At 36.2% G+C, this 25,943-nt stretch overlaps 1 protein-coding gene across 3 annotated transcripts in view; it reads right to left on the bottom strand.

Moving 5' to 3' along the window:
- Positions 1–25,943, bottom strand: part of HCRTR2 (hypocretin receptor 2) — a 134,048-nt gene that overhangs the window by 18,754 nt on the left and 89,351 nt on the right. For all 3 annotated transcript variants that reach the window (XR_004438790.1, XM_033217494.1, XM_033217493.1), the window contains exons 2-4: positions 24,998–25,176; positions 18,479–18,722; positions 9,743–9,858 (exon numbers count right to left, since the gene is read on the bottom strand). Coding sequence is in view for 2 of the 3 variants with exons in the window: in XM_033217494.1 (XP_033073385.1) it covers positions 9,743–9,858; positions 18,479–18,722; positions 24,998–25,176 (539 nt within the window). In the remaining variant the exon portion in view is untranslated. The remainder of the gene's footprint in view (positions 1–9,742; positions 9,859–18,478; positions 18,723–24,997; positions 25,177–25,943) is intronic.

The raw sequence follows: 25,943 nt of genomic DNA, 5'->3' as shown, positions 1-25,943 counted from the left end.
TCTGTGGCCGGACGTGATGGCTCACACCTGTAATCCCAGCACTTTGGGAGGCCAAGGTGGGCGGATCACGAGGTCAGAAGAGCCAGACCATCCTGGCTAGCACGGTGAAACCCTGTCTCTACTAAAACGTACAGAAAATTAGCCGGGCGTGGTGGTGGGCACCTGTAGTCCAAGCTGCTCAGGAGGCTGAGGTGAAAGAATGGCGTGAACCCAGGAGGTGGAGCTTGCAGTGAGCCGAGGTCACGCGACTGCACTCCAGCCTGGGTGACAGAGTGAGACTCTGTCTCAAAGAAAAAAAAAAATTTCTCTGATGGTACCATGTAAACTTTAGGGTTACCATGGTATCATGGTAAAGTTTTACCATATAAAAGTAACAAGACAGATACATTACAACCTTTAAAGAGTTTTAAATGTATGCCAATTTGTAAATAAATGAATAAGAAATTATAAGCATATATTTTATACAATGCACACTAACCAGTAAAAATAAGGAAATAGGGGATATTCTTAACACTGAACATTCCCCAACAAAATCTCAATCCAAATCTAAAACATCTTTATTTCCACATGCTCATTAATTACTTTTTCCCCTTCAAGAAATTCTAATCCATTTCTACAAACGTTTATCAGAGTAACTGGGCAATCTGGGCAATAGATTCTCTATGTCCTCTTTTATCTAAACTTCCCCAGCACTTTCTCCTATTCTACTTGCTTTTTCCTTATGAAAAAAGCAACTGATGTGTGCTGAGCATGTGCTATTTCTAGGGGTACAAAGATGACAGCGAGACAATCTTTATCTTAGCAGAGTTGACAGACAAATAAGAAGCACTATATTGGTATTTCCATGTGTATTTAAAAAAAAAAAAAAAAGTCAGGGGTGGAGCAAGATGGCCGAATAGGAACAGCTCCAGTCTCCAACTCCCAGCGCGAGCAACACAGAAGACCAGTGATTTCTACATTTTCAACTGAGGTACTGGGGTCATCTCACTAGGGAGTGCCGGACAATCGGTGCTGGTCAGCTGCTGCAGCCTGACCAGCGAGAGCTGAAGCAGGGCGAGGCATCGCCTCACCTGGAAGCGCAAGGGGGAAGGAAATCCATTTTCCTAGCCAGGGGAACTGAGAAACACAACACCTGGAAAATCGGGTAACTCCCACCCCAATATTGCGCTTTAAGGAAACAGGCACACCAGGAGAATATATCCCACACCTGGCCGGGAGGGTCCCACGCCCACGGAGCCTCCCTCACTGCTAACACAGCAGTCTGCGGCGATCTATCCGCAAGGCAGCAGCGAGGCTGGGGGAGGGGCGCCCGCCATTGCTGAGGCTTAAGTAGGTAAACAAAGCCGCTGGGAAGCTCGAACTGGGTGGAGCTCACAGCAGCTCAAGGAAGCCTGCCTGTCTCTGTAGTCTCCACCTCTGGGGACAGCGCACAGCTGAAGTCCAATAGGGGAAGCAGCGGGGGCCGGTGCAGAAGCGAACGACTCTGTCTGACAGCTTTGGGGAGAGCCGTGGATCTCCCAATGAGGAGGTTGAGATCTGAGAACGGACAGACTGCCTGCTCAGGTGGGTCCCTGACCCCTGAGTAGCCTAGCTGGGAGACATCCCCCACTAGGGGCAGTCTGACACCTCACACCTCACAGGGTGGAGTCACCCCTGAGAGGAAACTTCCAAAGGAAGAATCAGACAGGTACACTCGCTGTTCAGCAATATTCTATCTTCGGCAACCTCTGCTGCTGATACCCAGGCAAACAGGGTCTGGAGTGGACCTCAAGCAATCTCCAACAGACCAACAGACAGTCCTTCTGACTGTCAGACGGAAAACTATCAAACAGGAAGGACACCTATACCAAAACCCCATCAATACATCACCATCATCAAAGACCAGAGACAGATAAAACCACAAAGATGGGGAAGAAGCAGGGCAGAAAAGCTGGAAATTCAAAAAATAAGAGCGCATCTCCCCCTGCAAAGGAGCGCAGCCCATCGCCAGCAACGGATCAAAGCTGGTCAGAGAATGACTTTGACGAGATGAGAGAAGAAGGCTTCAGTCCATCAAACTTCTCAGAGCTAAAGGAGGAATTACGTACCCAGTGCAAAGAAACTAAAAATCTTGAAAAAAGAGTGGAAGAATTGACAGCTAGACTAATTAATGCAGAGAAGATCATAAACGAAACGACAGAGATGAAAACCATGACACGAGAAATACGTGACAAATGCACAAGCTTCAGTAACCGACTCGATCAACTGGAAGAAAGAGTATCAGCGACTGAGGATCAAATGAATGAAATGAAGCGAGAAGAGAAACCAAAAGAAAAAAGAAGAAAAAGAAATGAACAAAGCCTGCAAGAAGTATGGGATTATGTACAAAGACCAAATCTATGTCTGATTGGGGTGCCTGAAAGTGAGGGGGAAAATGGAACCAAGTTGGAAAACACTCTGCAGGATATCATCCAGGAGAACTTCCCCAACCTAGTAGGGCAGGCCAACATTCAAATTCAGGAAATACAGAGAACGCCACAAAGATACTCCTCCAGAAGAGCAACTCCAAGTCACATAATTGCCAGATTCACCAAAGTTGAAATGAAGGAAAAAATCTTAAGGGCAGCCAGAGAGAAAGGTTGGGTTACCCACAAAGGGAAGCCTATCAGACTAACAGCAGATCTCTCGGCAGAAACTCTACAAGCCAGAAGAGAGTGGGGGCCAATATTCAACGTTCTTAAAGAAAAGAATTTTCGGCCGGGCGCGGTGGCTCAAGCCTGTAATCCCAGCACTTTGGGAGGCCGAGACGGGCGGATCACGAGGTCAGGAGATTGAGACCATCCTGGCTAACACGGTGAAACCCCGTCTCTACTAAAAATACAAAAACTAGCTGGGCGAGGTGGCGGGCGCCTGTAGTCCCAGCTACTCGGGAGGCTGAGGCAGGAGAATGGCGTAACCCGGGAGGCGGAGCTTGCAGTGAGCTGAGATCCGGCCACTGCACTCCAGTCCGGGAGACAGAGCGGACTCCGCCTCAAAAAAAAAAAAAAAAAAAAAAAAAAGAAAAGAATTTTCAACCAGAATTTCATATCCAGCCAAACTAAGTTTCACCAGTGAAGGAGAAATAAAATCCTTTACAGATAAGCAAATGCTTAGAGATTTTGTCACCACCAGGCCTGCCTTACAAGAGACCCTGAAGGAAGCCCTAAACAGAAGGAACAACCGGTACCAGCCATTGCAAAAACATGTCAAAATGTAAAGACCATCGAGGCTAGGAAGAAACTGCATCAACTATCGAGCAAAATAACCAGTTATATCATAATGACAGGATCAAGTTCACACATAACAATATTACCTTAAATGTCAATGGACTAAATGCTCCAATTAAAGACACAGACTGGCAAACTGGATCAAGAGTCAAGACCCATCAGTCTGCTGTATTCAGGAGACCCATCTCATATGCAGAGACATACATAGGCTCAAAATAAAGGGATGGAGGAAGATCTACCAAGCAATGGAGAACAAAAAAAGCAGGGTTGCAATCTAGTCTCTGATAAAACAGACTTTAAGCCATCAAAGATCAAAAGAGACAAAGAAGGCCATTACATAATGGTAAAGGGATCAATTCAACAGGAAGAGCTAACTCTCCTAAATACTATGCACCCAATACAGGAGCACCCAGATTCATAAAGCAAGTCCTTAGAGACCTACAAAGAGACTTAGACTCCCATACAATAATAATGGGAGACTTCAACACTCCACTGTCAACATTAGACAGATCAACGAGACAGAAAGTTAAAAAGGATATCCAGGAATTGAACTCATCTCTGCACCAAGCGGACCTAATAGACATCTATAGAACTCTCCACCCCAAATCAACAGAATATACATTCTTCTCAGCACCACATCGCACTTATTTCAAAATTGACCACATATTGGAAGTAAAGCACTCCTCAGCAAATGTACAAGAACAGAAATTATAACAAACTGTCTCTCAGACCACAGTGCAATCAAACTAGAACTCAGGACTAAGAAACTCAATCAAAACCGCTCAACTACATGGAAACTGAACAACCTGCTCCTGAATGACTACTGGGTACATAACGAAATGAAAGCAGAAAAAAGATCTTCTTTGAAACCAATGAGAACAAAGATACACCATACCAGAATCTCTGGGACACATTTAAAGCAGTGTGTAGAGGGAAATTTATAGCACTAAATGCCCACAAGAGAAGTAGGAGAGATCTAAAATTGACACTCTAACACATCACAATTAAAAGAACTAGAGAGGCAAGAGCAAACACATTCAAAAGCTAGCAGAAGGCAAGAAATAACTAAGATCAGAGCAGAACTGAAGGAGATAGAGACACAAAAAACCCTCCAAAAAATCAATGAATCCAGGAGTTGGTTTTTTGAAAAGATCAATAAATTGACAGACTGCTACCAAGACTATAAAGAAGAAAAGAGAGAGGAATCAAATAGACGCAATAAAAAATGATAAAGGGGATATCACCCCGACCCCAGAAATACAAACAACCATCAGAGAATACTATAAATGCCTCTACGCAAATCAACTAGAAAATCTAGAAGAAATGGATAATTTCCTGGACACTTACACTCTCCCAGGACTAAAACAGGAAGAAGTGAAACCCTGAATAGACCAATAGCAGGCTCTGAAATTGAGGCAACAATTAATAGCCTACCCACCAAAAAAAGTCCAGGCCAGATGGATTCACAGCTGAATTCTACCAGAGGTACAAGGAGGAGCTGGTACCATTCCTTCTGAAACTATTCCAATCAATAGAAAAAGAGGGAATCCTCCCTAACTCTTTTTATGAGGCCAACATCATCCTGATACCAAAGCCTGGCAGAGACACAACAAAAAAGAGAATTTTAGACCAATATCCCTGATGAACATCGATGCAAAAATCCTCAATAAAATACTGGCAAACCGGATCCAGCAGCACATCAAAAAGCTTATCCACCATGATCAAGTGGGCTTCATCCTGGGATGCAAGGCTGGTTCAACATTCGCAAATCAATAAACGTAATCCAGCATAAACAGAACCAAAGACAAGAACCACATGATTATCTCAATAGATACAGAAACGGCTTTTGACAAAATTCAACAGCCCTTTATGCTAAAAACGCTCAATAAATTCGGTATTGATGGAACGTACCTCAAAATAATAAGAGCTATTTATGACAAACCCACAGCTAATATCATATGAATGGGCAAAAACGGGAAAATTCCCTTTGAAAACTGGCACAAGACAGGATGCCCTCTCTCACCACTCCTATTCAACATAGTGTTGGAAGTTCTGGCTAGGGCAATCAGGCAAGAGAAAGAAATCAAGGGTATCCAGTTAGGAAAAGAAGAAGTCAAATTGTCCCTGTTTGCAGATGACATGATTGTATATTTAGAAAACCCCATCGTCTCAGCCCAAAATCTCCTTAAGCTGATATAAGCACTTCAGCAAAGTCTCAGGATACAAAATTAATGTGCAAAAATCACAAGCATTCTTCTACACCAGTAACAGACAAGCAGAGAGCCACATCAGGAGTGAACTTCCATTCACAATTGCTTCAAAAGAATAAAATACCTAGGAATCCAGCTTACAAGGGATGTAAAGCACCTCTTCAAGGAGAACTACAAACCACTGCTCAGTGAAATCAAAGAGGACACAAACAAATGGAAGAACATACCATGCTCATGGATAGGAAGAATCAATATTGTGAAAATGGCCATACTGCCCAAGGTTATTTATAGATTCAATGCCATCCCCATCAAGCTACCAATGACTTTCTTCACAGAATTGGAAAAAACTGCTTTAAAGTTCATATGGAACCAAAAAAGAGCCCGCATTGCCAAGACAATCCTAAGTCAAAAGGACAAAGCTGGAGGCGTCACGCTACCTGACTTCAAACTATACTACAAGGCTACAGTAACCAAAACAGCATGGTACTGGTACCACAACAGAGATATAGACCAATGGAACAGAACAGAGTCCTCAGAAATAATACCACACATCTACAGCCATCTGATCTTTGACAAACCTGAGAGAAACAAGAAACGGGGAAAGGATTCCCTATTTAATAAATGGTGCTGGGAAAATTGGCTAGCCATAAGTAGAAAGCTGAAACTGGATCCTTCCTTACCCCTTATACGAAGATTAATTCAAGATGGATTAGAGACTTAAATGTTAGACCTAATACCATAAAAACCCTAGAAGAAAACCTAGGTAATACCATTCAGGACATAGGCATGGGCAAGGACTTCATGTCTAAAACACCAAAAGCAACGGCAACAAAAGCCAAAATTGACAAATGGGATCTAATTAAACTAAAGAGCTTTTGCACAGCAAAAGAAACTACCATCAGAGTGAACAGGCAACCTACAGAATGGGAGAAAATTTTTGCAACCTACTCATCTGACAAAGGGCTAATATCCAGAATCTACAAAGAACTCAAACAAATATACAAGAAAAAAACAAACAACCCCATCAAAAAGTGGGGAAAGGATATAAACAGACATTTCTCAAAAGAAGACATCCATACAGCCAACAGACACATGAAAAAATGCTCATCATCACTGGCCATCAGGAAATGCAAATCAAAACCACAATGAGATACCATCTCACACCAGTTAGAATGGCAATCATAAGAAGTCAGGAAACAACAGGGTTGGAGAGGATGTGGAGAAATAGGAACACTTTTACACTGTTGGTGGGATTGTAAACTAGTTCAACCATTATGGAAAACAGTATGGCAATTCCTCAAGGATCTAGAACTAGATGTACCATATGACCCAGCCATCCCACTACTGGTATATACCCAAAGGATTATAAATTACTCTACTACAAAGACACATGCACACGTATGTTTATTGCGGCACTATTCACAATAGCAAAGACTTGGAATCAACCCAAATGTCTATCTGTGACAGACTGGATTAAAAAAATGTGGCACATATACACCATGGAATACTATGCAGCCATAAAAAAGGATGAGTTTGCGTCCTTTGTAGGGACATGGATGCAGCTGGAACCATCATTCTTAGCAAACTATCACAAGAAGAGAAAACCAAACACCGCATGTTCTCACTCATAGGTGGGAACTGAACAATGAGATCACTTGGACTCGGGAAGGGGAACATCACACACTGGGGCCTATCATGGGGAGGGGGGAGGAGGGAGGGATTGCATTGGGGAGTATACATGATATAAATGATGAATTGATGGGTGCTGACGAGTTGATGGGTGCAGCACCAACATGGCATAAGTATACATATGTAACAAACCTGCACGTTATGCACATGTACCCTAGAACTTAAAGTATAATAATAAAAAAAAAATCACATACACCAATTCAACACACGCTCATTATTTTAGAAATATAAGTACAATTAGTTGAGAGGCCATTATTAAACAACAACTATTAAGATATTTTGTTTAATAATGAGCACTTTCTATATTTAGGCACTGGAGTTAATTAATCTAAGCAAGCTTATCCAACCCACCTAATATTTTGTTGTTGCAGTTCTGTTTTTTTTTTTTTTTTTTTTTTTTTTTTTTTTTTTTTTTTTTTTTAAGGCTTTTAGCAGCCTGAAGCCATGGTTTTTGTTTCTATCTCTAGTAATAAGCAGAAAATAGGGATGAGGAAGGGGCTTTACTGGCCCAACCAGAAATAGAAACTAAGAACCCACAACTGTGTTTTCTCCCTTGGACACCCCTGAATGCATGTAACAAATCTATGAGGAAGATTGTATGTGACCCCATTTTAAAGTTACTAAAAGGAGTCACAGAAATTTAAGTCATTTACAAAATTCATGTAACTACCAAGTGGTGGAGTGAGGATTTAAATTCATGCAGTCTGGCCCTTGTGTTTTTGACTTCTCTGTAGTGTATCATTCCAGATCATTCATCCCCACCTTGTAAGAAGCTCCCCATTGCCCTGTGATGTGTGGTGTCTTTCTGTCAGAGAAGAATGCTTCCCTTCTTCATGGTCAAGTTTAACCACATGACTTGTTTTAGCCAATGAAAAGTGAGATGTAACACATGCTGGTTTGTAAAAGACATTAAGAGGAAATATACTTTTCTTCCAGTTTTCTTTTTCTCTCAGTCTCAGAATGGCATGTGCCAGAAAGTACCATTTCTTCAGACTAGGTTCTGGAATGAGAAAACATACGGAGCACAGTGCCCCAGCCAATCCTCACCACTGAACTGTAATATGAGTGAAACAGAACTGTTGTTGCAAACCACATTTTTTAATAGAAGAATAACCTAGCAAAACATGACAGATACAATAATAGGTACTAGGAATCAGGATGCTGTAGTAACAAACACCCTAAAATATAAGCATTGGCTTCATAGGGAGGTGGAGAGTGCTGAGAAAACTATCACCAACATCTAGAAAATCACCACTCATGTGTCATAGTGGTCCACATTTGTTTTTATAGTAACAAATGATGGGAAACAAAATTTTAATAAATGTTGCTACTGGTTGCACTTATAAGGTCATAAAAGAAATGACTTCTTTGTAAAAGTAGAGGATTATGAGCCATGTAGTGTTGAAAAATATGAGTGTTGCTCATATCCAGTCAGTGACAGATGATCTTGAAAAATGCTTTGAATAACAAGAGTTGATTTAAAAAACAAAGACCCATCCTCAAAGACCAAATAAAGTGTTTGTGAAATATTTTTAATGAATTAAGGTGACTCCAGTAAATCTTTTCAGTTGGATAAAATGTGTCAGAGAAAACTGACTAATGGCATGGCTTTCCACAAGCCTGATGAACTAAATATTGATGATAAGTTTAAAGAAGGAGGGAAATACATCTCTGAGAATTATGGCATTTTAAGATACATTTTACAAAATGTGACAGACTGAGCCACATCCTTTTTGTCTCTATCTTACAAACTACTAAATGTGTTTGTTGGTGATTTGCTTTGCATCATCAAGGTTTAACTTAAATGTTACCTTCCCTGGATTAGATACCCTTTTAGTACATTTTGCTCGGATTCTCTGTGCTTCTATTTAAAGAAATTTTCACCCTGCATCTGACCATGTCCCTTCTCTAGACTATGAATTCCTCGATGGCAAAAAGTAGAATTTTTAGCTTTTTTTTTGTGAGACGTGTATGTGAAAGGTTCATGATATATATTTGAGGAATGAATAACTGAGTGAGTGAATACACACATTCACTGATACAGCAGAATTATCTAACAAAGTGTAGTAACCCCAAATCAGCATTATATAGTTTTTAAAATTATACATTCTGCCTGAGTCATAATCTTCTAAAGAATGACATATTTGAAGTTGGAGATTTAACCCATATGTTCAAATGTATTAAATAAATCTGATTAAAAATATAACCTTTTAGACTCACAGTCTCAAAAACTCTAAAGGAATTTTCATTTGCTATTTCTCAGAGAAAACGAAATTAATGTTATGCCTATACAAAAGTTAATCAATCACAGATGTTAAATTTTGTTTAAAATGTAGAGCACTTTATCAGGTTATAAAATACATTTGCTAAATATTACTCTAAAAATACCTAGACGTATTTCTATGTCTAGGTTCTCATTATTTTAGAAGAACACACAATATAATACTTTTCTGAACATGTTATGTTGGTTCAATGTGTTCTTCAATTTTGTTTATATATGCATCCTAAAAAAAACACAGGCAAATTATTTGGAAGGAATAACAAATAACAAATTATGTGTGGAGGAATAACACACACAAATTATTTGAAACTACATACCTGTCGACACCAGAGTTTACGAAATATTTGCAGATAAGCCAACACCATAAGACACAGTGGTGCCATATATGTCACCAGAAAGAAACAGATGTGGTACATCTTGGGATAAATTTCACCTGGGATGAAAATCAAAACAACAAAAGCTTACATTATAATTGATGGACTTTTTAAAAAGATACATGTCAATGCTTTTCTTCAAAGTACATATTTACCTTTTATTTGATGTCATTGTCATATTATATATGCAAAGGGGAAAATAATTCATAATATTTAACAACTTAACTTTACTCAGTATATGTGTACACACATACCAAATGTAAACTCTTAATTTCACTTAGTGTACTCAGATAAATAACAATTAGTTATTTCTTAATTTGTGCTACCCAAAGTCAAGTGTTCACTTGTTTAAAGGCCCTTTATTTGACTTGATTACATCTGGCTAATTAACAAAATTAATTTGAGTTCTAAACTTTCATTTACAAAAAGGGACATGACTCAATGAAAACCGAATAACTAATGCTTTGGTTAAAATCGGAAGAAAATATAAACTCAATTGATTCTTCCTTATTAGAATGTAAGTTCCCTGAGAAATGGGAGGCTATTCCCAGTTGTATCTCCAAATACAAATGTGAAAAAAATTTTGAAAACTAAATACGATAAAAATTTGACAATGATTCTTTTTGTTGACTTATTGGAACCTATACAAAATTCCTTCTTAAGCATAGTATGTCTGTGGTGTGTGGATTCTTTTATTAAAAATACATATATGCACTTTTAATAACAAGAATTTTAAGGCTTTATAACATTAATTTTCTCCAATCCAATATGAATATTTTCTCACTTGTTAAGCATAAGCATCTCTAGGACTGCAGTAATTTTTTTATTTATCATTAATCCTATGTACACAGATGATACACATCACAGATTAGCCACTTACGAACAAGTCGATTAATGACTTCATGGCATTGTGGTTTAATATTTTAGCTTTTGTAAATTATATTGATTACTAACCTTGTAAATGCTTTAGAAGATATATATATATATATATATATATATATATATATATATATATATGTTCCCTAAGTATTATATATTATATGTTCCCTATTTTATATATAATATATATAACTATATATTATATATAGGGAATCTGAATTTATTTATGTATTTATTTTTAAAAATTTTTTATTCCAGTAGGTTTTGGAGGAACAGGTAGTGTTTGTTTTTGTTTTGATAGGTTTTAAGGGAACAGGAAACAGGTGATATTTGGTTACATGAATCTTCAGTGGTGATTTCTGAGATTTTGGTGCATCCATCACCCATGCAGTGTGCACTTTACCCAGTCTGTAGTCTTTTATCCTTCACCCCCTCTCCTACACTTTCCCCTGAGTCCCTGAAGTCCATTTTATCATTCTTATGCCTTTGCATCCTCCCACTTATGAGTGAGAATATACGTTGTTTGGTGTTCCATTCCTGAATTACTTCAATTAGAATAATGGTCTCGAAATCCATCCAGGTTGCTGGGAATGCCATTATTTCATTCCTTTTTATGGCTGAGTAGTATTCCATGGTATATACATACTATATTTTCTTTATTCACTCATTGATTGATGGGCATTCTATATTTTTCCATTTGCGAATTGTGCTACTGTAAACATGTGTGTGCAAGTATCTTTTTAGTATAATGACTTATTTTCCTCTGGGTAGCTACCCAATAGGGAGATTGCTGGATCAAATGGTAGATCTACTTTTAGTTCTTTAAGGAATCACCACACTGTTTTCCATAGTTGTTATACTAGCTTACATTCCCACCAGCAGTGTAAAAGTGTTCCCTCTTCACCACATTCATGCCAATGTCTATTATTTTTTGGCTTTTTGATTATTTGATTATGGCCATTCTTGTAAGAGTAAGATGGTATTGGCCAGGCGCAGTGGCTCATGCCTGTAATCCCAGCACTTTGGGAGACCACGGCAGGAGAACCTCCTGCAGGAGGTTGTAGAGAGCCAAGATAGCACCACTGCACTCCAGCCTGGGTGACAGTGAGAGGCTCCGTCAAAAAAAAAAAGTAAAGTGGTATTGCATTGTGGTTTTGATTTGCATTTCCCTAATTATTAGTGATATTGAACATTTTTTCATATGTTTGTTGGTCATTTGTGTATCTTCTTTTGAGAATTGTCTATTCATGTTCTTAGCCAACTTTTGATAAGACTGTTTGCTTCTTTTCTTCCTGATTAGTTTGAGCTCCCTGTAGATATTAGAAGATATTTTTTATACTAGCTAGTATTCAAATATATCATAATGGTCTATCTAGTTTTACTGTAGTGTAAAAGAGGAAACAATATATCCTGCATAGATTCCATAGATTCCATAGATAGATATTAAATGTAATAACTCATTATAATTCTAATTGAATGCTAACACAACAGAGGTGTTTTGTTTTTCTTCTAAAAATTACATACTTTATTTTGACTTTTCTATTGGCAAGGAGATTTATCCCATATTATTATTGAGGAATAATGCTATTACCTCTATGCATTTTATTCTTTTCATTACTTCTTTTTTTTTTTTTTTTTTTTGAGACGAAGTCTCGCTCTGTCGCCCAGGCTGGAGTGCAGTGGCCGGATCTCAGCTCACTGCAAGCTCTGCCTCCCAGGTTTATGCCATTCTCCTGCCTCAGCCACCCAAGTAGCTGGGACTACAGGCGCCCGCCACCTCGCCCGGCTAGCTTTTTTTTTGTATTTTTTAGTAGAGACGGGGTTTCACCATGTTAGCCAGGATGGTCTCGATCTCCTGACCTCGGCATCTGCCTGTCTCGGCCTCCCAAAGTGCTGGGATTACAGGCTTGAGCCACCGCGCCTGGCTTCATTACTTCTTAAAAGGGATGTAGAAGCATGAAAGCTTGGTTACGTGATTAAATTTGTGATAAGGGCAGTTTATAGTCAGGATTAATCAATAACAATAAGCATGATGATTGTGATAACAATAGATAATATTTATTGAGCAATCATGATTTGATTCTTGCTGAATATATTTTAACATATTTATGAGTTTAATATCCTCCACAATCTTATTTCTATAGCCTGTCTTTCAGATGCAGTTGAGTTTGAGTCTAATGTTCTCCATATTCAGTCTAAACCCATCTTCTCTTTCAGTTTAGATGTCTTTATCTGCTGCAGTCTTCAGGGGGGTCAGCAGGATGTATGTGTTGGCAGGTGTAAGAGACCAATTTGAGGTGTCATTTGTAGCTTCTCTCTGGCCCAGGTAGCACTCACCTACCTCATCAGTTTCTAACTTCCTTTAAAGTTGATCCTGTAAAACAGGCCAGTTACATAAAAAGTGATAACATTTAAGTATTTCTGACTGGAGGAATAACAAACAGTCTTTTGCTTTGAAGTGCCACAGCCTACACAGCATTTGTTGGGCCAATTTCAAAGGAATCTGAAAGTGACCTGGGCACTTCCCAGGCACCTAAGAGGCTTTGAACTTTTATTTGTTTTGAAGAAGTGTCACATGAGCTTTCCACATTAAAAAATCTATATAACTTTGAAGCTTACGTACCTCTGAAGCCCTGATGTCTGTGTAAGACAAATTGAGTGGATAGAGGAAAGCAGATTTAACAGGTAACTTTTATCCACTGCAGCTATGGATAGCATCACTGTGATAACAGTTTGGCGTTTTGAATAGATGGTAGCAAAAGCTCCCTATGTGGTCGGTATATTTATGAATAATTAGAAAAAGCATGTAATTGACTGCTAAATGCACATTATGATAATGAACACTGATATGGAAAAAGATCAAGCAAAATTATACTTCCAGGGTAGGATAGATTGTTTTAATAAGGAGATTATAATAGATAATTGGGGAAACATGATAGTCTTAAATTCCTCATTTCACACTTAGAGTCTAAGCTGATTAAAAAATCAGATATGCCATTGAAATTTTAAATTATGTGTGATGAAAATAAAGTATTTTTGCATTTCATAAGCAATGTCTTCAATGTATTTAAGACATTTGTATATAACCTAGAATATAGCTACACAAACTTTGTTCCACATACACATTACTTTAATTTTAAAAAGTATTTTAAATATTGATAATCATTAAAAATTAGTTTTTACCAGCACTTTGGGAGGCCGAGACGGGCGGATCACGAGGTCAGGAGATCGAGACCATCCTGGCTAACACGGTGAAACCCCGTCTCTACTAAAAGAATACAAAAAAACTAGCCGGGCGAGGTAGCGGGCGCCTGTAGTCCCAGCTACTCGGGAGGCTGAGGCAGGAGAATGGCGTAAACCCGGGAGGCGGAGCTTGCAGTGAGCTGAGATCCGGCCACTGCACTCCAGCCTGGGTGGCAGAGCGAGATTCCGTCTCAAAAAAAAAAAAAAAAAAATTAGTTTTTACTCAACTGATGAATAAGCACAATCTAAATAAATGTTATATATATATATATATATATATGAAAATAACTAATAAGGAAAAAATGTGGATCTTTAGTCTTTGAAATCAAAGATTAAAGAGTCATATCATATATTTGACAGGCAAAACTTAATTTCTGTCAGATGAGTTAAGGTTCATTATTCAGCCAGCATGTTATCTTAATTATCTAGAAACTACAAACATTCCTCTTTCATGGTACACGTATCAGGAATTCAGTGAACAAATAAATTAAATATAATTTCCCAATATTCAACTTGACTGTCTTTTCAAAGTTTAGGGGTGCATTAAATTTACCTGAATGTTTAATATGTTTTAATATCTTCTCCCTAACAAATAGGTTTAATAAATCTTCCCATTAATAGACATATACACATATTTATATGCTTTCAAACCTCATAACAGGCCAGATGCCATAATTACTTTGACTGTAAAAAGGGTTCCAGTTTTTTAGCCCACCAAAGAACAATTTCTCAGTAATATTCAAAAAGAGAGATATTACTAATCTCCAGTGTTCAGAACAATTGACCAACAGTACATGATAATTAAACTCTGAATGAATGAATAGTGAAGAAATTATAACTTTGATTGAGTGTATAAAAAGAGTTATTTTCTTTCTTTTTGGAGACAGGGTCTTGCTCTGTCACCCAGGTTGGAGTGCAGTGTCATGATCTCGGCTCACTGCAACCTCCTCCTTTCGGTTTCAAGCTATTCTGCCTCAGCCTCCTGAGTAGCTGGAATTACAGGCACCTGCCACCACACTGGGCTAAGTTTTGTATTTTCAGTAGAGACAAGATTTCACCATGTTGGCCAGACCGGTTTCGAACTCCTGACCTCATGATCCACCCGTCTTGGCCTCCCGAAGTGCTGGGATTACAGGTGTGAGCCACCGCACCCGGCAAAGAGTTTCTTTCTATAGGATCTTTCCTGTAGAACTATGCATTTACAAACCAAGCAATCAAGAATTGTGGGTTAATTCAAAAAATTTAAAAGTATAAAATGATGAGACTGAAGCAAACAGTGAACACATACAAATATATATTTTAAAGATTATTAAAATAAGTATTAACATTCTTTATATGTTCTTGAGTGTTGTGTGTGTCTGCCAGAAATCATGGCTTATGGTTCTTTTCAGGAAGAAGTAATGGGCAATAATGAATATAATTAGTTTTAGAAATCATTTATCCATATATAATTACATATTTCTGATAAATTTTTTAGACAGAGTTTTCAGTTATTTTGCACCATGAGTAAAACAGCATTTACAAAACTTTTCCAAAAGTTATTTAATAGATATGTATCAACTGACCAAATTGCTTTTCTGAATTTTTTTCCACTGCAATATTGGTTGTAGGATAATTATGATATCACTCTCTATTTTTATAACTACATTGTTGATTTAACTTAGAATAAAGATAAGAAAAAGATTATGAATTAATCTCAAATAGAAGGTATTTTACAATAGTTTTTAAAAGCAGGCTAAATGACAGTTGGCTTTTTAAAATGTTTGAATTCAGAGAGCTGACACTGTAAAATATACTTTCTTATAGTTTTTTAAGTTGTGACAATCACACATATGCAAAGGTTTAACATTATAAGTTGAACAAGGACTTATAAATAGTTTACACGAACAATGATTTTACATGCTATGTAAAAATCATCATAATAAATGTCTAATAAAAAAGACAAAAATCTGCTTTGAATTATTTTGTGTTTCTTAAAAACGTGAAGTTATTAGCAATTTCATTTAATATTTAAATGACTGTAGAGCTTTTATTAAGTTGGATTTTGTAGATAATCACTTCAATCCAACAATACTTAACTTTAGTGTTTATAAGCATTGAATTATAGGCTATTATAAAATTGCCTTCAAATAGTTTTCTTAAATGACTTCTGTAGGGTAAGTTTAGATTTTTACGTATTCACCAATCATTTTCTTTTTTTTTATGAAAATGTCCATACTAGAGTTATGTAATAAAATATCAGAGTAGAAATGAGTTTTATGTATTTATGTTTACCACTCAGAGGTAATTTAAACATCATACATCTGTTTACTTAATCATAATAACTGAACAGGATTCCATGGCATTGCAATCTTTTTGTTAATGGAGGTTACCATTACTTGATTATTCAGGGAAACATTAAAAAAAAGAAAAGCTTATAAAAGCAACCCATAAACATATAAGTGAAACTAATTGCTAGAATATTAGAGAAAATACTGCTGACACATATTGAAAAATATTTTTATATTTTATCTAATTGCAATATCTATAAAACTTAAGAAATCTCAACTTACAAGTTGGAAGCTTTAGGTTTAAATATACCTATTTGCTTCATAATCTTGAAAAAATAATATAATCTTTCTAGGGCTAAATTTAGTCTTGAATTTAGTACAGGATTCTGAGAAAGACCTTTTTAGGCTTTCTAAATATAAATCAGTGTAAAAGAATTATATAAGAGACATGTCACAGTCAGTCCCCAACCCATCTTCTTTCAAAGCTCAATTATTTAGACTACCTGCCCTGATGTTCCAGAAACTACAAGTTCTGACTCACTTTCTCTCTTCTTTGTAATGTAGTATCTATGATGTGGATTTTCTTGCTTTCTGGACATCATTTTCCCTCTTCTCAGTCTTGATAATTGTTGCTTATCTTTAATGTTTTGCTGGAATGTTAGCAGCTCCTCCGTAAACTTTTGTTCAAATGGCTAGAACTGAGTGTGTTCTCTCATTTGTGTTCCCAGCACTTTGTGTATAAATATATTAAAATACTGATTATCCTATGAAAATTTGTTTATTGGCCTTTGAGCCTTATTATATAGTGTGTGCTCCCTTAAGCAGAGTCTGTTTCTCTCTAGGTGGACACAATGCCTGACATGTACTAAGTTCTCAAGGTGTTGTTTGAGCGTTAAATAAATGGAACATAAGACAATGAATATTGCTACCATTTTGAAAATTTCCATTTATTTTGTTTTTATCTGCACTATTAATTGGGAAAATTGGAAAAAACTAAAAATGATCCAGAGAAAAATACAGCAAAAAAAAGTTTCAATGTTAAAAAGGAAAAGTAAATCCCAATAAAAGAGAGATATTTGATATTTGGTATAATAGATAAAGCAAATTGTAAAATTTTAGTTATTATAGGTCTTACAACAATATATGAAATAATCTCAACCTCTCTTAAATATTATCTTGCTGTAGATATATCCTGTAGTATATGCCTAATATATCAGTGATTGACTTTTTTTCCTTGCAGTGTTCTAATACAAACACCAAGGTAGGAAATAACAGAACTTCAAAGATTACAGTATTTAAGAATATTATCCATAATCAATCCCTGGTGTGCACTGCTTGTTTTGATAAATCTTTCTAATAAAAAATAATTTTAATGTATGAATTCCCTAAATATGAGCCATTTTAGTATACCTACCTAGAAGAGGTCAGATTGTGGTGGTGTTTTTTTTTCAGATTACATGTGATATATTGGAATCAGTGCATGCTATGCTGAAATGTAGTTATTTTATTTTGTCATTCTTTCCTGTGCCCAGATTTGTGCTAGCACCAGGTGTTGATAGCAGTGTTCTCACTGTTACACAAAAACCTCAGACTGACTCTAAGAATTTCGAACCAAAGAAACATAAAGCCTTCAAACCAGATTGTTTAAATTTCACATCATACATGTCAGATGGGAAACCAGATTGATTCATAATTAATATAATTCTTAAACTGGATAATAATTATGCTAGTAACAAAACTCACCAATTGAATGTATTATGAATAGAGAAAACAAATTTGTATTATTTGACTTAGAGAACCACATGCTGACTCTGGTCATGTTCCTAGGACCATGTGACCCAGGACATGGTCTTAAAATGAAAAAATTCAGTTGTATTTGAAGCCCATTAGGGACACTGACACTAGACAACACAGTGTTGAACCATCTTTTAAATCATGGATCATTCCAGAATACATAATTGGATTTGTATTCCATATTGCTTTTTGTTTAAAGAGTTTAACAAAAACTAAAATAACCGAATCTTAATTGCAGAACAGTCTCCTTTCATTTCCTATCTGAAAGATATGAAAATGAGAAAATAGTAGATAACATTTCCAAAGGATTCAGATAGGTAGAGTTATTCTGTGAAATTGTTTTGAAATTCAAGTTGGTTTTCATGCTCTTGCAAAACTGTATTCACAAATGTCAATAAAATATTTAAGCCCAGCTTTACAATAGCTATGATAATCCAATTTTCAATTTGCTGCTGTAATATAAATGTCAGTTCATGGGCCATAAGGTACTTACCACCCCAGCGCTCATCACACACTGTAAAGAGGGTGGTTTTATTGGCTAAGCCCGGGAACATAGAGCTGCACTCCATGACGATGGCCTGAGGAATCATTATAATGCAGGAGACAATCCAGATGATGACAATGCTGTTACGGGCCCGCTTTGCTGTGCTCTTAAACATCAAAGGGTGACAGATTGCATACCACCGATCCAAGGCGATACAGCTCAGTGTGAGGACAGACACAGACACTGATACGGTCTAGAGAAAAGAAAAATCATAGTAATAGAGAAGCACCAGCTGTTAAAAGAGTTACTCTTAACATATTTACTATATGAGAAAGGTAGTCACGACATAAAAGCAAATTCAAAGTTGCCAAAAAAAAAAATGCATGCAAGTCCTTTCTATTTAAAAAGAAATTATATCACAAAGAAAAATGAAATATTAGAAATATATTTTTAAATGCATGTTTATTGTTAAACATGAAAATGTATGATGAAAACTTGGCAATCTTTTTTTTATTCCAAATGTCTTAATTTAGAATATGAAATTCTTTAAATAATTACTGTAATTATTTTGTCCTGTGACTTTTCCATTGATTGGAAGAAATCATACCCTCATATAGAAAAAATAAAATAAAACACATATGTTTAGTCTAAACTGGAAAAGCCTCACTTATAAACAATAATATGTCTTTCTTCTAAATTATCATATAGACATTTGATTGAAATTATATTTAATTAACATTTTTAATTATAGGTAGCTTACTTCATATTTTCAAATAATAAGGGCTATTTGTACATCAGTGCATTTTCAACATGTAGCACCCAAGGAAAGTTATGAGTCATGTTAAAAGAGAATTCTGTATGCGAATCTCCTTATGACAGTTTGCTTATTGCCAGCCTAGGCAATGTGACTCCAAAAACTAGAAAAGTTCACCCAGTCAAAATTTTTATATCATTAACAACACCACAAATCATTCTTTAACTTGGCACTTTAAGGAAATAACAACAGCACCAAAAAAAAAAAAAAATGTTAAAAATGTCTAGATCCACATGATTAGTTGATGTAATTATGTTCGATGTGCTCTCTTATACTGGATGAAAAATTGATTCTGATATCAGTCTCAGAATCCCCTTTCCCTTTAAAAAGGCTTTTGATTTCTTTTACAGTTTTTTACAGATTGTTATTTTTTTTTTTCAGCATGTATAAGGTAGTAAATTATTCACTTAATTTGCTTATTTATCATCTGTTTTCTCTATTGGAACAAAGCTCTATGGTAGGAGGGACTGCTTCTGTTTTTTTCACAACTGTGTCACCAATATCTGATACAACATTTGATGTCCATTATGCATTTAATAAATATTTTCTTTTTAACTTCTATTTTAATTTGAGGGGTACATGTACAGGTTTGTTACATAGGTAAATGTCTGTCATGGGGTTTTGTTGTACAGATTACTTTATCACCCAGGTATTAAGCCAAGTATCCATTGCTTATTTTTCCTGATCCTCTCTCTCCTTCCACCCTCTACCCTCTGAAAGGCCCTAGTGCATGTTGTTCCCCTTTATGTGTCCATGTGTTCTCATCATTTAGCTCCCACTTATAAATGAGAATATGTGGTATTTGATTTTCTGTTCCTGCATTTGTTTGCTAAGGATAACAGCCTCCAGCACCATTCATGTTGCTGCAGAGGACATGATCTCATTCTTTTTTATGGCTCCATAGTATTCCATAGTGTATATGTACCACATTATCTTTATCTAGTCTATCATTGAAGGACATTTAGGTTGATTCCACATTTTTGTTATTGTGAATAGTATTGCAACGAATGTATACTTGCATGTCTTTAAAACAAATATTTATTAATCTATTAATAGTGGTGAGCCTTAATTGAAGACAGTAGATGTAGTCCAGTCATCTCCCTCTATTTTTCTGTCCTGGTTATATTGATCTCACAGTATGTGGAAAGGGTAGATATCTCTATCTTTTACGTGAGGACCTTTCTTGTTGGTATGTTGATTATAGGCACAAATGAGTGAAAGAGATCTAAGAGCCAGTGCAACAGTGCAGGAAGTCTCTGGGCTGTCAGGATGATCTATCTGTTCTCGCTCTCTGATCAGCTAGCTGCACACTATTGACTCACTCACTTTACAGCTTTGGGCCTAATGTGTGTGTTGTGTGTTGTGTGTTACGTGTGTGTGTGTGCTAAATGAAGGAAATCAACAGGATAAGATTATTATCAACTATGATTCTTTTGTTTCTCTATGGGAGAAGCAGAAGAGTATAGTTGGAATCAAGTCTGCAACCAGGTTTTCTGGGCATGAATCCCATCTGACTTACAGAGTGATCTTAGGGAGGTTATTTAACCTCTCCATTCCTCGGTTTTCTCATCTGTAAAATGTGGATGATTAATAGTACCTAACCATGGAATTGTATGGACAGTTAGTTGAGATGAAAATATCTATTCCAGGGCTGGCATATAAGTGCTATGTGTTTGCTATTACTTATGATTATAATAATAATTATGATAATGATTATACTATTAGTTTTATCTTTCATTCTTAAGCTTGAAATTCTATATTGTAATTGGAACAGATAGCTTTTCAGAGAAGAATATTCATAAAATTACAAGTGAAAGCCTAACCTTTGCTAAATTATTGGAGACTAATATCATTTTGAGTGTAATTTTAAAGGGCTGGACTCTGTGAGAATGGGCTTAAGTTGATTAGTGACTCCTGGAAATTTCTTTGTGCTACCTTAGAGTACCTTCAACTTGCTTTCTCATACCAATCTCACCTTATTCTCTACAACCTCCATTCCTTCTCTGCAAATAAGTTAAGCACCTCGGGCCCCTCAATACCATTGCTAACCTGGGAATAGAACTATGGTTGTATAGATTTGCACAGTAGCCTTTTCATAGCTTCTGGGCTAGAGATATATTGATCCTCTCTAGCAACTAGAAGTACAAAGTGTTCATCATGGCTTAGTAATTTATAATCCATTAATCTAATCCACATGGATAAATGGGATAGATGTAGCATTCAAATATGAATGTCATTTCTAGTGTTTCCTAATGCCATTAGGTCATAATGATCAATTCATATCAGTTCACTTGAAAGACTGACATCCAGCACCAACAGTGACCCAGGGAGCACTGCCCTTCATCACACAGAAAAGTGGGGAATATGCTAGTGTGATTTATCTAACAGTAGAATGAACCAATCCATTGAATGAACCCTTGACAATCAGTGAGTTAATATTCATTGTTTGAACTACTATATTTGCTTGTGCACTTGACACATTAATATACAATTACGTGCAGTGTATAAAATTTTCTTGGAGGTGATATAAAATTGCATTTTATCATGAGTAATTATAAGCGAAAGTTTTGTTATTGCTTTTAACTTCTAAGAGTGTACTTCTGGGTATCTTTTTCATTTGGATTCTGACATTAGCTCAAGCCAGTCTAATAGTAAATCATTTGAGAAATGAATCTAGTGTGGATTATGAATGTTGAGAATGAAGTGGAGAGATAATGGGAATTTTCTTCTGCCTTCAGGTACTTGGCCTTTGACCTATACTATGGGCACCCTTCACATCGGGTAATATTTGGAGATTTCCTTTAGTAGAGAAGTCCACTTACTAGCAAATAGATATGTCAAGGTGATCTTAAATATTCCCTATAAGGAGAAATGAAAATTTTGCCAAATCACAGATTTGGATGATAAACACTAATAGGTAGAAAGGTTGCAAAGTATGACTGAAAGAGAGGGAGCTTGTTTGACTACCCATTGCCTACCTCCCACATCTCACTTGGCTTTTTTTTTTTTTTTTTTAATATTTTCTGTGTAGAGATTCTTCCGCAGTTAAAAAAAAATCACTCTGAAAAAGTAACCAATGCTATTGTCATTGTTGGAAGAGAAGTGAAATACATGATAATTATTCAGCAAATAATCAAATACATATTAATTGTCTTGGAGTTATACAATTATTAAAGATACAAAAGAGTCATTTTAATTATTTGGCCAAGCTTTATAACATTTCTGAGACTTTTAAGATTTTTGTGCATTTGCCAATGCGTTACAGCATATCACTCATAAATCTAAAGGCTGTATTGTATTTAGAAGAAAAAGAACATATAAATTATAGCAAATTAGTAAATGCCCAAATAATCTGAAATGCAACCAAATAACTTTAAAATGTGGCTGGGCATGATGTCATGTGTTTTAAAATATTCAGTAAGACATAAATATCATATCAGGGATATAAGTCATTCATTTCAGAATGTCACAACTAGGGAGAAAAACTGCTCAAATTTAAATTATATGTTTTATGCCCATCGGCACTGTTCATTGCATTTGGGAAAATTCTATGAAAAATGAGGCAATAAATATCAAGAATTTTGAGATACTAGTTTTACCTATGCACGAATCTCTTGGTGCATTTACACCTTTCAGTCAAGAAGTAATATTGGATGGTGTAACAAATGGATCTAGTCTTTTGCATCATGTGATTACCCAGTAGTTTTTTTTCCTTGCTCTATGGAGAAGAGGATCAGCTAAGGAACTGATTAGATCAGACACTGTGTGTGGAGAGGCAGACAGAATTCTTCCAGAGATGAGGATGTTCCTTGGACTGTAAGACTTGTTAAGTAGTTCTGCTGTGTGAAAGGGGACTGTCAGTGATTGCAAGAGACACCCATGCCCTGCATCACTAGCTGGTTACACTGCTTCCATTCTGTCCTCTAGTGCAAATACTCACAGGAAACTCTGAGATGCCTGCTCTGCAGAAAGCTATCGCTCTGCATTAGCACATGATTGTACCTGCCCTTATCACTTCACTTATCACCAGGGAATCTTCTGGTTCACAGAGAGAACACGAAATGTTCCCAGTCAGTTGAAGACTCTTGGCAACTGCAGCCATACCAAAACTTAAGAGAATCCTCAAAATAGTCTCCTGGGTAGTTATTGAAACCGAGAGAGGTAAAAGGCTTTCTGGAAGTACCACAGAGATAATGAAATATTAGAATTATCTGAAATGTATTATTTTTCTAGTGCCTCTATGCAAACACTACCAGAGCCATTCATTTCTTACTAACTTTTCTTCTATGAGGATATTTTTCTCTGTTGTCCCACGTACTATTTCCTCAAAACAATGTGCTACTGTTCATTTTGTAATCCATTCATGATTTTCAGCAGGCTGACCCAGACTAGCTTTATAATTAAACATAATATATGCATGGAGCTTATAACTTCTATAGTATTTTCCACTTACTATTCTATAAAAAAAGTTTAACCTTAAAATTTTTTCACTTCTTTTTATAAGAGGTAACTGAGGAACTATTGAACTAAATATCTCTTTGCAACATTTCATTCCAAAAGCCTAATCAGCATAATGTCTAGTAATAGGCTATTTATGCCCCCCCCCCGCCCACTAATTTTTTGTTACTGGGAGACTATTTTCTGTTTCCTTAAAATATTATAATCACCATCTGGGAGACTGCATGGAGTAACAACTGAGGATGCCGGAAGACTATGGGAAGACAAATAGAGAGTGATCACCATTTCACTTGCTGTCCAATTCATAAGGGAAATCCATCCTTTAGGATGGATGTATGAATGTGAACATCATCTTATGAATCTTTTGTTTCAAGAATTTTAGAGCTATAATAACAATCAGAACACTAATCTCTGAAAGCATTAGTTCTTAATTACTGAAATGGCAATTAAATAGAAAAAGAAGCTGTTTTCACTCTTAAGGAAAGAAAAACACCTACTAATGATGATTCTGATGCTGATAATTGATGTTTATTGAGAACATACTGTTTTTATAAAATCATCATCTTCCAGAGGGTAATCACTGAGCCAAGTTATTTATATTAATTATCTAAGTAAATGGTCACAGCAACCATATGAGGTGGATCTCATTAAAATTATTCTTTTAGATAAGTGAATTACAACTATTTGGCTTGATAGCATATAATTGGTGAATGGTAGAATGGAGATTCCAAATCTGGTAGTTTGAATTAGAATCTATACTAAAACCTGTTCATGGCACTGATTTGACCAAGTAGGTCTTAATTCTTCAGTATAAAATAAAATCACTGGTAAAAACAAATGTCCTCAATGATTTGGACTGGAAGATAATTAATTGGTTCAAGAGAAAGATCAATAACTGGTTTGGGGAGATCATTAATTGGTTAAATCATTAATTGGTTCAAGTTTCTTATTTAACAATGGGGAAATTAGGAATCAAAAAAGTTTGTGCAAAATCAAACTTTTGGAATCAAACAAGGAATCAAAAAAGTTGTGCAAAAATGTTTGTGCAGCATCTAATGATGCTTGGCAGATTGTTGCTTTATTTTTACCCAGAACTTAACTCATTTCCCCATAAATTCTCAAGTATTATTTTCCTTCAGTTTGCCAATGCCTTAGGCAAATATATTTTTCAATTCACTAGTTAATTTACCATAAGGGTCATGGCTATGACTGAACATTTTTTTAGTAGCTTCAAAAAAACATAAAAAAACAATTACCTGTAGATAAGGAATCACTTTGCAAAGGGACTGTCCAAAAAACCAGGTCTCAGTGATATCCACGAGCAGTGTGGCTGGAAGGCAGGTAATGGTCACAAGCACATCAGCCAGAGAAAGATTGACTATGAAGTAGTTGGTTACTGTCCTCATGTGGTGGTTCTTCCACACTGCCACACAAACTAATTTGAAAAGAAAAAGGAATGGTCACTCAACAAAGAAAATAGGTATTGGAGAGGAAACAATGTCAATATTTCTATAAAGTCCACAAATATGTATTTAAAAGGAAAAATACTTGAAGGCCATGTTGTATTTTCACTGAATCTGTCAATCTGTGTGAATGCTAAGTACATGCTTAAAATCAGTTCATTTGCCTTGCATGATACTTTTCAATAAATCATAAGGCTGTATTTATTTTCACTTGACTTTGAATTGCAAGTTTCAGAAGTTTTAAAATGGTCTTGGATTCATCTTTCTATTCCCTCAGTACTCAATATGTAGTAGAGTCTCAAGAAATGGTTGCTGAGTTAAGATAAATTAGGAACTAGCAATTTTTATTGCACTGTAGTGTTTACCTCATCCATGACCTTGACCCATATCTGCTCCTAAATCCTGCATTTGGAACTTTTAACAAATAGTTTTTTTTAAGGTGAGAGCCAAAAATTATTCAGCTCCCATCATTGCCAAATACTGAGCTAGATGGTTCATACACTTATGTTTTTAATGCTGACAACAATCTTAAGGGACAATGATATTACCCACATTTTATAACAGAGGAAGCTGGGACACAGGAAATTAATTCACAAAACTTGTCTGAGGACATATGGGCTCACAAAATATAAAACTACAGCTATAACTTGACTTTAGCCCCAATACTTGTGGTCTTTTCACCACATGGGTTGCCTTCTTTGGTGAAAATGAGAGTACTGTAATAAAGTACATATAAGTT

The sequence above is a fragment of the Trachypithecus francoisi genome, unplaced genomic scaffold (assembly GCF_009764315.1).
Source record: "Trachypithecus francoisi isolate TF-2019V2 unplaced genomic scaffold, Tfra_2.0 Lachesis_group10, whole genome shotgun sequence".
NCBI classification, from domain to species: domain Eukaryota; kingdom Metazoa; phylum Chordata; class Mammalia; order Primates; family Cercopithecidae; genus Trachypithecus; species Trachypithecus francoisi.
Note: the sequence above shows the minus strand (reverse complement) of the source record. Positions and strands in the feature narration are given on the sequence as shown.